General features: G+C 35.8%; 1 protein-coding gene and 1 pseudogene across 4 annotated transcripts in view; one reads left to right on the plus strand and one right to left on the minus strand.

Annotated features, from left to right (window-relative positions):
• IMPG2 (interphotoreceptor matrix proteoglycan 2) overlaps nt 1-16,167 on the minus strand; it is an 85,585-nt gene that overhangs the window by 17,612 nt on the left and 51,806 nt on the right. For all 4 annotated transcript variants that reach the window (XM_040484373.1, XM_040484372.1, XM_040484374.1 and 1 more), the window contains one exon: nt 15,290-15,375. In XM_040484373.1, coding sequence (XP_040340307.1) covers nt 15,290-15,375 — 86 coding nt within the window. The remainder of the gene's footprint in view (nt 1-15,289; nt 15,376-16,167) is intronic.
• On the plus strand, nt 6,260-7,646 carry LOC121036168 (60S ribosomal protein L6-like; annotated as a pseudogene).

The following is a 16,167-nucleotide window of genomic DNA, read 5'->3' on the forward strand; positions in this document are numbered from 1 at the left end:
ACTTCTTTCATTGTTGAATTGTTATATTTCTCGTGAGATAGATCCCTTAAGAAACCTCCTGGTGTTGGGTTCAAGATGTCAGCATCAGAAGATACTGAACATACCTTCACCTATATACACAACAAATATATAGCTACATATGGAAAATTTTCCTCTGAAAAAGTCCTGAAAACTAGGTGGACAGCATCTCCACAATAAAAGATAAAAGGGCCACACTGAGTTGGATAGGAGAGGCAGAGATATGCTTTCACCAAAACCCACCCAAAGACTTGCAATCCACAATCAGAATGAAATCTCACCAACATGGAACTTTTCCCTGAGGAGCAAGGAGTTTGTGCTCCATATCAGACACCTCAACCCTTCAGTCCTGCACCCCTGAGACCAGCCCTCCAAACATAAAACCAACAGGGACCATGTCCAGAACTATAGGGAATGGAGAACGTGCCCTTAAAGGACTCACTCACAGACTTACTTGCTCCAGAACCCAGAGCAAAAGCAGCAATATCTGTTTGTTTGTTTGTTTGTTTGTTTGTTTGTTTCAAAGAGAGTTTTTCATCTCTTTTTAACTGAAGTAGAGTTGATATACAATGTTATATCCGTTTTAGGTGTACAACATAGTGATTCTACGACTCTATACATTATGCTATGTTCACCACAAGTATAGCTACCATCTATCACCACAGAATGCTATTATAATATCATTGACTATAATCCCTATGTTGTACCTTTCATCCCCATGACTCATTCACTCCATAACTGGAAACCTGTACCTCCTACTCCCCTTCTCTCTGATAACCACCCATAACCCCACCACCCTCTCCTCTGATAATCATCAGCTTGTTCTCTGTGTTTATGGATCTATTTCTGCTTTTTTTGTTTATTTGTTCATTTGCATGTGTATGTGTATGTGTTTGTTTTGTTTTTTTTAGATTCCACATAAAGTGAAATTATATGGTTATTTGCCTTTCTCTGTCTGACTTACTTCACTTAGCATACTACCCACTAGGTCCATCCATGTTGTTGAAAATGGCGAGATCTCATTCTTTTTATGGCAGAATAATATTCCATTGCATGCATATATATATATATATATGTATGTATACACACACACCACATCTTCTTTATTCATCTATCAATGGCCTACTTAGGTTGCTTCCATATCTTAAACATAGGAGCACATGTATCTTTTTTAATTAGTGTTTTCATTTTCTTTGAGTAAATAACCAGTAGTGGAATTACTAGATCTTATGGTATTAAAAGAAGTTTGAAAAGCACCTAAACCATATGTAAAGGAGACACACTAATCTTAAAGTAACTGCCAAAAAGAAGGGACCTGTTAGAGCTTTCTCTAAGGACAGAAGCACTGTAGGTGCCATTTTTGCAATCTTACTCTACCTTACTAACGCCAGTGCTGGTGAGTGCCATTTTGGCAACCTCCCTCCACACTGCCAGCACATGTGGGGCTCCCATCCCATACCACAGGAACATCACAGCCAGGCAGGCAAACACCACCCCACACCCCATGCCACAGCTGAGCCATAGCCAGCCAGGCAAGTGCTACATCTTCCCCCATGCCCCCAATACAGCCACTGAGGAGAGCACCATGACCCGACCCCTGCCAAAAATATGTCACCGACAGCCTGGGAAAGAACCCTACCCACCCACTCCCCACACTACAGCCCAGCACATGCACACAGAGGGGATATCCATGGAGCACCTGGCTCTGGTGGCCAGAGGGGACTGTGCTTCTGGCCCCCATGGATAAAATCACTACTTAAGACCACTCCTACAAGACTCAGGGAGGTAGCTGTTTCATCTAATACATAGAAAACAAACACAAAGAATCAGACAAAATGAGGGGACAGAGGAATATGTTCCAAGTGAAAGAACAAGAGAAAACATCAGAAAAAGACCTTAATGAAATAGGGATAAGTAATCTACTTAATAAAGAACTCAAAATAATGTTCATAAAGGTGCTTACCAAACTTGGAAGTATAAGGGATGTGCACAGCAAGCACTTCAACAAAGAGAAAATATAAGAAAGTACCAAACATAAATCACAGAACTGAAGGATACAATAACTGCACTAAAAAGTACATTAGAGGGTTTCAACAGCAGACTGGAAGAAGCAGAAAAACACAGATCAACAAGCTAGAAAACAAAGCAATGAAACTCACCCAGACAGAGCAGCAGAAAGAAAAAATAATTTTAACAAGTGACAATGCCTTAAGGGGCTTATGGGACAACATCAAATGGAATAATATACACATTATAGAGGTCTCAGAAAGAGAAGAGAGAGAAAAAGAGGCAGAAAACTTATCTAAATAAATAATGGCTGAAAAATTCCCTAATCTGGGAAGGAAACAGACATCCAAGTCCAGGAAGCACAGAGAGTTCCAAAAAAGATGAATCCAAAGCAATCTATACCAAGACACACTATAATTAAAATGTCAAAAGGTAAAGACAAAAGAGATACTCCCTAAATGCAGCACAAGGAAAAAAAAAAACTTATGTGCAAGGGAAATCCCATAAGGCTGTCAGCAGATTTTTCAGCAGCAACACTGCAAGCCAGAAAGTAGTGGCATGAAATTTTCAAAGTACTGAAAGGAAAGAATACCCAACTACAGTGAGATTATCATTCAGAAATAGGTAAAGAGAGAGTTTTTCAGATAAGCAAAAGCTAAGGCAGTTCATCACCACTAAACAGGCCTTACAAGAAATATTAAACAGACTTCTTTCAGTTGAAAAGCAATGGAACTGATTAATGACAAGAAAACATGCAAAAGTAAAAGTCTCATAGGAAAAGTTAAACATATTATAAAATTAATGGGTTAATCAATTATAAAGCTAGCATAAAGGTCAAAAGACAAATGTAGTAAAATTAACTAAAACTGCAATAATCAGTTAAGGGACATATGACATAAAAAGATGTAAAATATGACATCAAAAACATAAAACAGGGGCGCCTGGGTGGCTCAGTTGGTTAAGCATCTGACTCTCGATTTCAGCTCAGTCATAATCTCATGGTTGTGAGATCAAGCCTGAGTCAGGCTCAGATTCTCTCTCTCCCTTTCTCTTTTCCTTCCCTAGTCAGGTTTGCTCTTATTCAAAATAAATAAATAAACATTAAAAAAAAACATGGGGGGAGGTTAAAAATGTAGAGTGTTGAAATGTATTCAAATTTAAGTTGCTATCAAATTAAAATGGACTGTTATATATATAAGATATGTGAATCTCATGGTAATCACAAAGCAAAAACTTGTAGTAAATACACAAAAGAAAATTAGAAAGGAATCTAAATGCAATAATAAGGAAGGTTATCAAACCACAAGTGAAGAGAGAAAAAGAAGAAAGGGACAGAATAAACTACAAAAAAAGGCAGAAAACAAGTTAACAAAGTAGCAATAAGTAGATACCTATCAATAATTACATATAAATGGACTAGATCTTCTAATCAAAAGACAAAGAGTGGCTGAATGAATTAATACACATGGCTCATCTATATGCTGCCTACAAAAGATTCATTTCAGAAGTAAGGACATGCAACGGATGAAACTGAAGGGATAGAAAAAGATATCCCATGCAAATGAAAACAAAAAGAAAGCTGGTACAGGTATACTCATCACTCATAATGATAAAGGGGTCAATCCAACCAGGATTATTATAAATGTTATTTATAACATTTATAAATACATATGCACCGAACACAGGAGGACCAAAATACATAAAGCAAATATTAACATGCCTAAAGGGAAAAATTGACAGAAATACAAAAATAGGTAGAGACTTTAATACCTCACTTACCAATGGATAGATCATCCAGACATAAAATCAACAGTGAAACACTGGATTTAAATGACACATTACACCATATAGACTTAAAATATATACCTATGGAATATTCCATCCAAAAGCAGCAGAATACACATTCTTCTCATGCACCTGGAATGTTTTCCAGGACAGATCACATGTTGGGCCATGAAACAACTCAATAAATTCAAGAAGCTTGAAATCATATAAAACATCTTTTCTGACCACAATGGTGTGAAAATAGATATCAATTACAGAAAGAAAATGGTAGAAAACAAAGAGATTAAACAACATGCTTCTGAATAGCCAAAGGATCATCAAAGAAATAAAATAAATAAAAGGAGAAATGAAAAAATACCTACAGACAAATGAAAACAAAAATACATTACACAAAAATCTCTGGGGTGCAGCAAAAGTGGTTGTAAGAGACAAGTTCATAGCAAGAGATCTACCTCAAAAAGCAAGAAAAACCTCAAATAAACAAATTTCCTTTATACCTAAAGGAAACAGAAAAAGAAAAACAACAACAAAAGTCAGTAGAAGGAAGGAAATAAAAATCAGAGTGGAAATTAATGAAATGAAGACTAAAAAGACAAAAAAAAAGATCAATGAAACAAGAACTGTTTAGCTAGATTCACCTTTAGCTAGATTCACCAAGTGAAATCTAGCTAGAAAGTGAAAAAAGTGAAAAACCTTTAGCTAGATTCACCAAGGAAAAAAATAGAGAACTCAAATACATAAAACCAGAAATAAAAGAGAAGTTACAAATGATACCACAGAAATATGAAGGATCCTAAGAAACTACTATGGACAGTTGTATGCCAACAATTAGACAACCTACAAGATATGGAGACATTCTAACAACATAGAATCTACCAAGATTAAATCGAGAAGAAACAGAGAATATGAATAAACCAATTACTAGTTAGGAGATTGAATAAAAAACTTCCCAACAAAAATCCAGGACCAGATTGTCTCACTGATAAATTTTACTAAACATGCAAAACAAAAAAAAAAGATTTGATACCTATCCTTTTCAAGTTCTTCCAAAAATCTGAAAAGGAAGGAATGCTTCCACACTCATTTAATGAGATTAGCATTACCATGATACCAAAACCAGACAAAGTCACTACAAAAAAAGAAAATCACAGGTCAATATTCCTAATGAATATAGATGCAAAAATCTTCAAAAAATATTAGCAAACCAAATTCAACAATACATTAAAAAGATCATATACCATAATCAAGTAGGCTTTATTACAGAGATGCAAGAATGGTTCAACATCTGTAAATCAATGTGATACAACACATTAACAAAATGAAAGATAAAAATTATGTGATCATCTCAATAGATGCAGGAAAAGCTTTTGACAAAATTCAGCATTCATTTATGATAAAAAATCTCAACAAAATGGGTATAGATGGCACACACCTCAACATAATAAAAGCCATATATTAAAACCCCATAGCTAATGTCATACTCAACAATGAATAGCTTAAAGCACTTCCTATAAGATCAGGAACAAGACAAGGATGCCCACTCTTGCCACTTTTATTCAACATTGCATTGAAAATACAACTTGGCAAGAAAAAGAAATAAAGGACAACCAAAATGGAAATTAAAAAAGTAAATTGTCACCATTTGCAGATGGACATGATACTACATATAAAAACCCCAAAAGAATCCACACAAAAAAATGTTAGAGCTAATAAATGAGCTCAGTAAAGTTGCAGGATACAAAATTAATATACAAAAATCTGTTGCATTCTTATACACTAATAAACTATCCGAAAAAATCATGAAAATAATCTTAAAATAAAGAAAATAATCATTTACAATTGTACCAAAAGAATAACATACCCAGGAATAAATTTACTGAAGGAGGTGAAAGACCTGTACACTGAAAACTATAAGACATTGATGAAGAGACTAAAGACACAATAAATGGAAAGACATTCCATGCTCCTAGATTGGAAGAATTAATATTAAAATGTCCAAATGACCCAAAGTAATCTACACAGATTCAATGTAATCCATATCAAAATTTCAATGGTATTTTTCACAAAACTAGAAAAAACAATTCTAAAATTTGTACGGAACCACAAAAGACCCCCAAATAGGCAAAGTAATCTTGAGAAAGAACAAAGTCAGAGGTATCACACTCTCTGAGTTCACTATACTACGAAGCTATAATAATCAAAACAGTATAGTATTGGCATAAAAACAGACACATACATCAATGGAAAAGAAGAGAGAGCCCAGAAATAAACTCATGCACATATGGTCAATGATTTATGACACAGGAAGCAAGAATATACAATGAGGAAAGTACTGTTTCTTCGATAAATGGTGCTGGGAAAATGGGACAGCCACACACACACACACACACACACACACACACACACACACACACACACAATGAAACTGGACCACTAATACCGTATATAGAAATTAACTCAAAATGATTAAAGACTTAAATGTAAGACCTGAAACCATAAAAGTCCTAGAAGAAAACATAGGCAGTAAGCTCCTTGACATTGATCTTAGCAATAAGTTTTGGATCTGGCTCCAAAGGCAGGGGCAACAAAAATAAATAAATGAGATTATATCAAACTGAAAAGCTTCCGTACAGTGAATAAACCATCAACAAAATGAAAAGGCAATCTACTGAATGGGAAAAGATGTTTGCAAATCATATATTCAATAATGGGTTAATATCCAAAATATATAAAGTCCTCATACAATTCAGTAACAAAATTTACAATTTGATTTTAAAAATGGACAGAGATCACTCTTTCCCATCTTGCAAGATGGCAGGTGAAAAAGCTGAGAAGCCAGATACTAAGTAGAAGAAACGTGAAGCCAGGAAGGCTGATGCTGGTGGCAGGTTAAGAACGGTAATCTCAATGCTAAAACTCCAAAGAAGGGGAAGCCCCTCTGAAGGTGAAACCCTGTCCTCATCAGAGCAAGTGGCAGATATTCCTGATTAGCTATGTACTCCAGAAAGGCCATGTATAAGAGGAAGTATTTAGCAGCTAAATCCAGGTTGAAAAGAAAAAGAAGGAGAAGTTTCTTGCTATTGTCACAAAACCAGTTGGTGGTACAAGAATTGTGGTACCTGAGTGGTTAAACTTCACAAAATGCCTAGGGATTACCCTACTGAAGATATGCCTCAAAAGCTATTGAGCCACAGCAAAACAAAACAAAACAAAACAAAACAAAACAAAACAAAACAAAACAAAACAAAACAAAACAAAACCTTTCAGTCAGCATGTGAGAAAACTATGAGCTACCATCACTCCTGGGACCATTTGTTCATTCTTACTGGGTACCACAGAGGCAAGAGGGTGATTTTCCAGAAGCAACTGAGCAGTGGCTTAGTACTTGTGACTGGACTTCTGGCCCTCAATCAAGGTCCTCTGTGTAGAACACATCAGAAATTTGTCATTGCCACCTCCACAAAAATTCATATCAGCAGTGTGCAAATCCTAAAACATCTCACTGATGCTTACTTCAAGAAAAAAAAAAAGGTGTGTAAACCCAGACACCAGGAAGGTGAGATCTTAAACATGGAGAAAGAGAAGTATGAGATGACAGAACAACACAAGGTTGATCAGAAAGCTGTAGACTCACAAATTCTGCCAAAAATCAAAGCTGTTCCTCAGCTTCAGGGCTACCTCTGCTCTGTGTTTTCTCTCACAAACAGAGTTTGTCCTCACAAATTGGTGTTTTAAATTTCTTACAAAGAACCTAATTAAATAACTGATCCATTTTTCTAATGGACAGAGATCTAAATAGACATTTTTTCAAAGAAGACAGACAAATGGCCAACAAACACATGAAAACATTCTCAATATTACTATCAAGGAACTGCAAATCAAAACCACAATGAGATATCACCTCACACCTGTAAGAATGGCTAAAATCAAAAGGACAAAAAACAACAAGTGTTTGTGAGGATGTAGAGAAAAGGGAACATGTGCATCTTGGGAATGTAAACTGGTACAGCCATCATGGAAAATAGTATAGAGTTTCCTCAAGAAATTAAAACTAGACCTACCACATGATCTAGCATTCTACTTCTGGGTATCTAACCAAAGAAAACAAAAACACTAACTCAAAAAGATATATGCACCCCTAAGTTTACTTCAGCATTATTTACAAAAGCCAAGATATAGAAACAACCTACAAGCCAAGATATGTCCATCAATCAATGAATGGATAAAGATGTGGTGTGTATATACAATGGAATACTACTCAGTCATAAAAAAGAATGAGGTCTTGCCATTTGTGACAACATGGATGGACCTTGAGGCTATCATGCTAAGTGAAATGAGTCAGACAGAGAAAGAAAATACTGCATGATTTCACTTATAAATAGAATATAAAACACAAAATAGCAAACAACCAATAGCAAACAGAATAATGATTGCCATGGGAAAGGGGGTTGGAGGAGGAAGACAAAATGGGTAAAGGGCATCAAGAAGTACAAACTTCTAGTTATAAAATAAATAAGTTATGGGGATGTAAAGTACAGCAAGGGGAATATAGTCAATACTATTGTATTAATTTTGTATGATGACAGATAGTAACTAGAACTACTGTGGTAATAAAATCACAATGCATACAAACGTCTAATCACTATACTGTACACATGAAACTAATATAAAATTTCATGTCAACTATACTTCAATTTAAAAAATTCCCATACACATAAACCCATCTAAAGACTAGAATTCATGGAATAGCTATGAATAAAATGAAGCCCATGAAAAATAAAAAACTATAAGAAAAATCGGCCCCCCTTCCTCCAGAGATTCCTAAACAGTGGTGGTGAATATTCACTGACATACACTGTCAAGCCTAATACGCTTTTTAAACAAAAGCATACATTAATGTGGTTAATTATAGCTCAGTCTATGACCATGAAATAAAACAGAACTTACTGGCCTAAGGAGGGATTCAACCCAATGTTATGACCTAATTAGTCTTTTATGTTCTGCCTACACTTCCTCTTGTCCATCCATCAAAGGTCTCTGTGAGAAGCTTTAGGATAACACATTCTTCCAATCACAAGGGAGGGAACATGATGCAAGAAATCACTGGGCACATCCCGACTTATCCCTTCTCCTAGTGACAAATGCACCAAATAGATAATAACAGAAGGTCATTGGGTATATGTACATATCCCCTCAGTTTCACCTACTATTTCTAAACTAACTATTCTTAACTATTTCTGCCAAGTAAACTTATTTTCTTTTGTGGAACTCAGTGAAACAATCACTTCCTGTCTCTCCGTGCTGTTTTAATCAGGTCCTATTTTAAGTGGGCCATCATGCTGCTTATTCTTTATTGCCACCACCCCAGATTCTTCTCTTCCCTGCTTTCTTCCCTGGGAAGCTGACTCCTGATAACTTTATCATCCCTGCTTTTCTACCAACTCTCTTCTGTTTGAGTTTGTTCAATGGGATGCACAAGCAGACAATCAAAGGATAAGAAAAGTGAGAGGTTTGGCTAATTCTTCCCTGCTCCCTCCAATAATGTGTCTCTTACAATAGCTGTATCCCTCTACAATTACAGCTTAAGCTATCACTGGGATCTGGTAACAGTTTTTCTCCCCTTGGCCTAAATCCAATAGATGGTAATGGCTTCTAACTACTAGTCTCTGCATACCTCAATTCCTTTTTTTACTCCCTTAAGCCTATATATAACTCTATCTTGGTGATTCTATTACTACTGAGACCCTTTTTCAAAAATAATAAATAATAATAATAATAAAGAACCATAAAAAAGAGTCATAATAAAGAACAAAACAAATTCTGAACTGAAGAATACAATGAATGAAGTGAAAAATACATCAACAGCAGAATGTATCAAACAGAAGAATCTGTGAAGTAGAAAACAAATCTTTGAGATTATTCAGTCAGAAAAGAAGAAAAAAAAAAGAATAGAAAAAAGTGAAGAAAACCTACGTAACAGAAACAATGAGAAACATAAACAATGAGATACCATCAAAGGAGCAGTCTGAATTACTGGAGTCCCAGGAGAACAGAGACAAGGGGCCAGAAAGTTTTCTTAATGAAATAATGGCTGAGAATTTCCCAAATCTGTGGAGATTTTGACCACCCAAGTTCATAACCTTCATAGAACCTCCAGCAAATTCGACTTGAAAAGACCTTCTCCAAGACACATTATAATAAAACCATCAAAAATCTAAGACAAAGAGAGACTCTTGAAGCAACAAGAGAAAAAAGCTTCTGACCTACATAAGAGTCCTCATTATGCTATCAGTGGATTTCTCAGCAGAAAATTTAAAGCCAACACAAACTGGGATGGTATATTCAAAGTGCTGACAGAAGTAAACGGCCAACCAAGAATACTTTATCCAACAAAGCTGCCCTTCAGAAGTGAAGGAGAGATAAGGACGTCCCCAGATATACAAAAGTTGAGGGAATTCATTACTACTAAACCTGCTTTACAACAAATGCTGAAACTGAAATAAAAGGATGCCAATTAGTAATATGAAAACATATGAAAATATACAACATACTGGTAAAGTAGTATATAATAAAATACTGTAATGTGGGTAATATTGTGTGTTAACCACTGAACTATAGTAAAAAAGTTAAAAGACAAAAGTATTAAAAATAACTATAGCCATAATAATTTGTTAATGAATACAATATAAAAAGAATTAAATTGTAACATCAAAAACCAAAAGTAGAGGGGAGTAAAAGGGTAGAGTTTTTGTATGCCATGAAAGTTAAGTTACTAACATAAAAATAGACTTCTATATCTCTAAGATGTTCTATGTAAGCCTTATGGTCACCATAAAGTAAAAACCTACAGTAGATACACAAAAGAAAAACAAGAGAGAATCACAGCTTACCACTATGGAAAACAATGAATTCACAGAGGAAGACACCAAGACAGAAACAAAGAAAGAAGGGAATTACAAAAGGGCCAGAAAACACTAACAAGGTAGAAATAAGTACTTACTCATCAAGTTACTCTGAATGTAAATGGACTAAATTCCCCATTCAAAGGGCGAAAAGTGGCTAAATGTATAAGAAACAAGACCCAACTCTACTCTGACCACAACAGACTCACTTCAGTTAAATATACATAAAGGCTCAAAGTGAAGGGATAAGAAAAAATATTCCATACAAATAGAAAACCAAAGAAAGCAGGCATAGCTATACTTATATCAGACAAAATAGACTTTAAATCAAAAACTGTAACAAGAGACCAATAAGGTCATTAAATAATAATAAAGATGTTAATTCATCAAGAGGATATAACAATTATAGATATAATGGCACCCAACATTGAGGCACTGGTATATATAAAGCAAATATTAACAGATCTGAAGGGAGAGGTATATAACAATATTATAATAGGGGATTTCCTCACTTATTATCAGGGAAATACAAATCAAAAACACAATGAGATACCATCTCACACCTGTCAGAATGGCTAAAATTAACAACACAGGAAACAGCAGGTGTTGATGAGGATACAGAGAAAGGGGACCTGTTGGTGGGAATGCAAACTGGTGCAGCCACTCTAGAGAACAGTATGGAGCTTCCTGAAGGAACTAAAAATAGAACTACCCTATGATCCAGCATTGCACCATTAGGTATGTACCCAAAGTATACAAACATGCTGGCTCAAAGGGGCACATGCACCCAATGTTTATAGCAGCATTATCAACAATAGCCAAACTATGGAGAGAGCCCAAATGTCCACCCTAGAATTTATTATGCTAAGGGAAGTAAGTCAATAAGAGAAAGACAAACACCATATGATTTCACTAATATGTGGAATTTAAGAAACAAAACAGATGAACATATGGGTGGCGTGAGAAGAGGACAGAGGAAAACAAACAAGAGACTCTTAATGACAGAGAACAAACTGAGAATTGATGGAGGGAGTTGGGTGGGAGATGGGCTAGATGGGTGATGGGTATTAAGGAGGGCACTTGTGATGAGCACTGGGTGTTTTATGTAAATGATGAATCACTGAATTCTACTCTTAAAACCAATTTTGCACTGTATGTCAACTAAAATATAAATTAAAAAATAATAGGGGACAGCAAAATCCCCATTTTTAATACTGGCTAGATAATCCAGAGGAAAAAAATCAATAAAAAATGATGTACTTGAACTATACTTTAGACCAAATGGACCTAACAAACATATATAGGACCAGATGGTTTCACTGGTAATTCTACCAAACACTTAAAGAAAAATTAATGCCAGCCCTTCTCAAATCCTTCCCAAAAATGAAACAGGAGTGAACACTCCCAAACATATTTTACAAGGCCAGCATTACCCTGATACCAAAACCAGGTATGATTGGTTTTGAATATGATGCAAAAATTGTCAACAAAATATTAGCAAACTGAATTCAAGAGCAAATTAGAAGAATCATATACCATCCTATCAAGTGTAGTCTAACCTTGCCTATTAAAGAAACTGAGGTTCATAGAAATGAAATGCCCACAATCACAGAAAATAGAGGAAAGATTCAGAATTATACTTCTGAGTTTCCAGAGTTCTCAGTCCCCATACTTTCCCCACTATTCCAGACTGTTCACTGAGAGATACATACAAATGTCTACCACATTGGTAGGACTATAAACTGGCATAGCTATTATGGACAATAATACAGAGGTTCCTAAAAAATTAAAAATACAACTACTGGGGCACCTGGGTGGCTCAGACACTTAAGCAACCAACTCGGCTCAGGTCATGATCTTGTGGTTCACAAGTTCGAGCCCCGCATCAGGCTCTGTACTGATAGCTCAGAGCCTGGAGCCTGCTTTGGATTCTGCATCTCCCTCTCTGTCTGCAAACCCCCCCCCCCCACACTCTTTCTTTCTCAAAAATAAATAAACATTTAAAAAATTTTTTAAGTAAAAAAAGTGAAATGGCTTAAGCCCTTTATCCCATACTGAAAAAATTGAGTTTTATCAGACAGTTCCTGTGACCAGACACACATTAGGAAAGCAGATCAACCCTCAATGAAAAAGAAATCCCTAAACAATATAGACAATTTCAGTATATACAAATAAAATGCCTTTCCATTCCATAAAAATTAAAAGTAAAATAATACATAACATCTTTGATGAAAGTCAAGTCTCAAGTAGACCACATAAAAAGTGAAAGGAAACAATTTGACTTTTTAAATAAGGATGACCATCTAATCTACTCCAAATAAGCACCCCCTAAAAAATGGCTTGACAATAAAACTTTGTCATACATTGTGAAAGGTATGACATATACATGCCAGTAATAGCACTTCATTTATTTTCATAGGAATAGATGTTCCCATAGTAACAAATTCAACTCAAGAATTCTTCTTTTAGTTCAATGTAGTATATTAACTTATACCGGCCAGTTTCACTTCTGGGTATGCCAAATGAAAAGCTTGCTAGTGCTATAGAAAGCATACTGTGCAACATGTGATTTTCCAAGTCAGGATGCCAAAAGGTGTCAAATTCAGTATCCCAACATCCTACCTCTAAAATAATTTCTAAAAATCAAATCTGTAAAAAAAAATATTTTAAATCTCATTTCTACGAAAGAACAAAATCTTGTTAACAGTTGCCCAAAAAAAGAGGGAGGAAAACCAATAACCACACACTTCTAATTAATCATCCTTTTTTTCATGCCTTATTATCATCTATTAACATTCCACTGTCTCCTCAAATTGTTACTTAATGCCCCACAGTTATCACTACTCAAAAACCCGAGGGGTTGGCTTTGACGCAAATGGAACCACATTACAGGCATCATGAATAAACATCTGAGCCCAGTTAGTCAGTGCTTGTCATCATCGAAGGGCAGCCCCTTTTAGCCAAACCCTAGCCACTTTTCTGCAACAGGGGAATGTGAACCTAATGATACCAGATCACCCTGGTTTTCAAAAGAGGTTAGAAATCTTCATTTTTCTGTAAAAATATCCTAATTGCTAAATATTGGCTTTGTAAAAAAAACCGATCCCAAAGCACATGCTTATAGCTGGATCCAGCTGGCTGGTCTCCAGTTTGCAAACGTCTGGCTCATATAGAAACTCCTATCTTTACAACATCATTCTCAGTATCATCACAGGTCTGTGGTTAGAGAAGCCTGAGATGAACATGATTAGAAGGCATGGAGATTAGTGATGTCAGGTTCTCAGTGAATCACCATCGTCTGCCACTGCATCCTGAATGGACTTCTATGACAGCATCACCTTCTTTGTGTACACATCTGTTACCAGACTGAAAACTTCTTGTAGGCAAGCCCACACCCTTATTCATCTTAGTTTCCCCAGCACTTGGCACATGAAAATCACAAAATAAATATATTGGAATGAATGAGTCAGTGAATGAATAAATAAACACCAAATAATGCAATCTCTAATGTCAATAACCCCTAACTTTCCTTCTCCAACATAGAACTCAGTAAAAAGACTATTTCCAATGACATCACATTTCAAAACTGAGTTGCTCAATAGCTGAGTAGAAGAAATGGCTGCATATATCAGTGGTTAAATGAATTTGGGGAAGACGTTATGAATGTTCACTGAAGGATTAAAGTCAAGAAACAAATATTTTAAAAAGCTGATATGAGACAGAAAAAAGCTCAAGAGAGTAGGAGTAGGGAATGTAGAAGGAGCCCCCCTACTGTGTCTATGGGATAACAAAAGATTCATGTATGCATTGTAACCAGCTAGTCTCTAGTGGTGGTGGTGGTGTCGTTGTATAGTTGTCAGTGATGGTGTTGTTTCAACTACACTGGAAGCCACTTTCTCTTCTACTAGATGCCTCTCTAAAGGTGAAGTGGCAAGCGAAGATCTGGAGCAGATAGAGGATCACCTAGGGAAGTTGTGTGGTAAGAACAAAAAGGAAAGTTCATTCCATGCTCTTTCTGTGCAAATAGGAATGTTTTCAATCCAGGTTAAAAGGATGCCTGATGTTGAGTCCCTGTCATTTGTCAGCTAGCTGTTATTTTCACTCTTCTTTCTCTTTCTCTTCCACACACACACTATTGTAAATGCCTTAAAGTCTAACATTTTTCTTCAATACAGTCCTTGGAGCACAAATCTATACTCTGTCCCTATGTACTTCAATTTATAGTGTTAGCTATAAAAACTATTTCTGAGTAACTTTTAGAGAACAACTCAGTGGGCACTTACAGCTTCATTATTACCAAACAAGTATAAACCATAAATAAGTTTTATACCACATGTGGAGCTTGGCAATTAACCACCATAGACTTCATTTAACCACTGCAGAAGGCTTAAATTTTCTGAACCAATACTTGAGACTCTGGAGCTGACAACTGTGAATCATGTTCCAAGGATGATTTAAGAAAATGTTTGAAACAGGAACAGCTCAGGAAATTCATGATGCCAAAGTAATCAGGTGAGTGTACAAAGAAGAAAGTTTGAGGGCCTAATTCTAGGCATAAAACATAGAAACATACTTACCAAAATGGATGGTAGGGTTGCCTGAAGACTTGAACTTTGGGTGTTCCAAACTAGGTCTTCAGTTTCAGGAAATAAAACCCCTCTCACTGAAGAAAGAACAATATAGAAAACATTTTTAGTTGAGACACTATTGTATTTGAGGTTCAGGGACAACTAAAAATAAGTTTAGATTTTATAGTTTAGATCTTGGCACAGCAGATAACGCAGACTTGCTTAGAAAGTATCTGTTACTTTATTCAGAGAGTTTACTTATATTGAGAGGGGGAAACTGAAGGACTCCATAAAAATTTGCTTCTTGCTCTTTTTCCTGCTTCTATTCTTACTATGACCTACATCCTCACTTTACACATGCCTTATAGAACAAATAGTGTATGTCCTCCTGTGAGGGATAAGGAATTAATGATTTCTTTAGAGGCTTCCAGCACAAAAGGTAACATCTAAGGAAGGACCACACAAGAATGACCAGACGAGGTCATCATATACATGTTCTAGACCACCAGTACTAGACATCTCAATGCCAAGACCCCTTGACTCCAAGGAATGTGACTTATGAAGAACACCTGGACCTGTCCTTGTTCTAGATGATTCCTGGATGCCTGAGAGGACAACATGTACACCAGACCACAACCCTCAGTAAAAACCCCAGACCCCAAAGACAAGACTCTCTCCTTTCCTTTTCCAACTCTCCCAGATACATCATCTATATCTGCATGCCCTCTCTCTCTCTCTACATTCATATATGTAGATATATATGAAGATATATATGAAGATATATATATATATCTTCAATAATATATATATATCTTCAATAATATATATATATCTTCAATTATATATATATATACATATATATGTGTGTGTGTGTATATATATATATA

This window comes from Herpailurus yagouaroundi, unplaced genomic scaffold (assembly GCF_014898765.1).
Source record: "Herpailurus yagouaroundi ecotype Mexico unplaced genomic scaffold, PumYag 162, whole genome shotgun sequence".
NCBI classification, from domain to species: domain Eukaryota; kingdom Metazoa; phylum Chordata; class Mammalia; order Carnivora; family Felidae; genus Herpailurus; species Herpailurus yagouaroundi.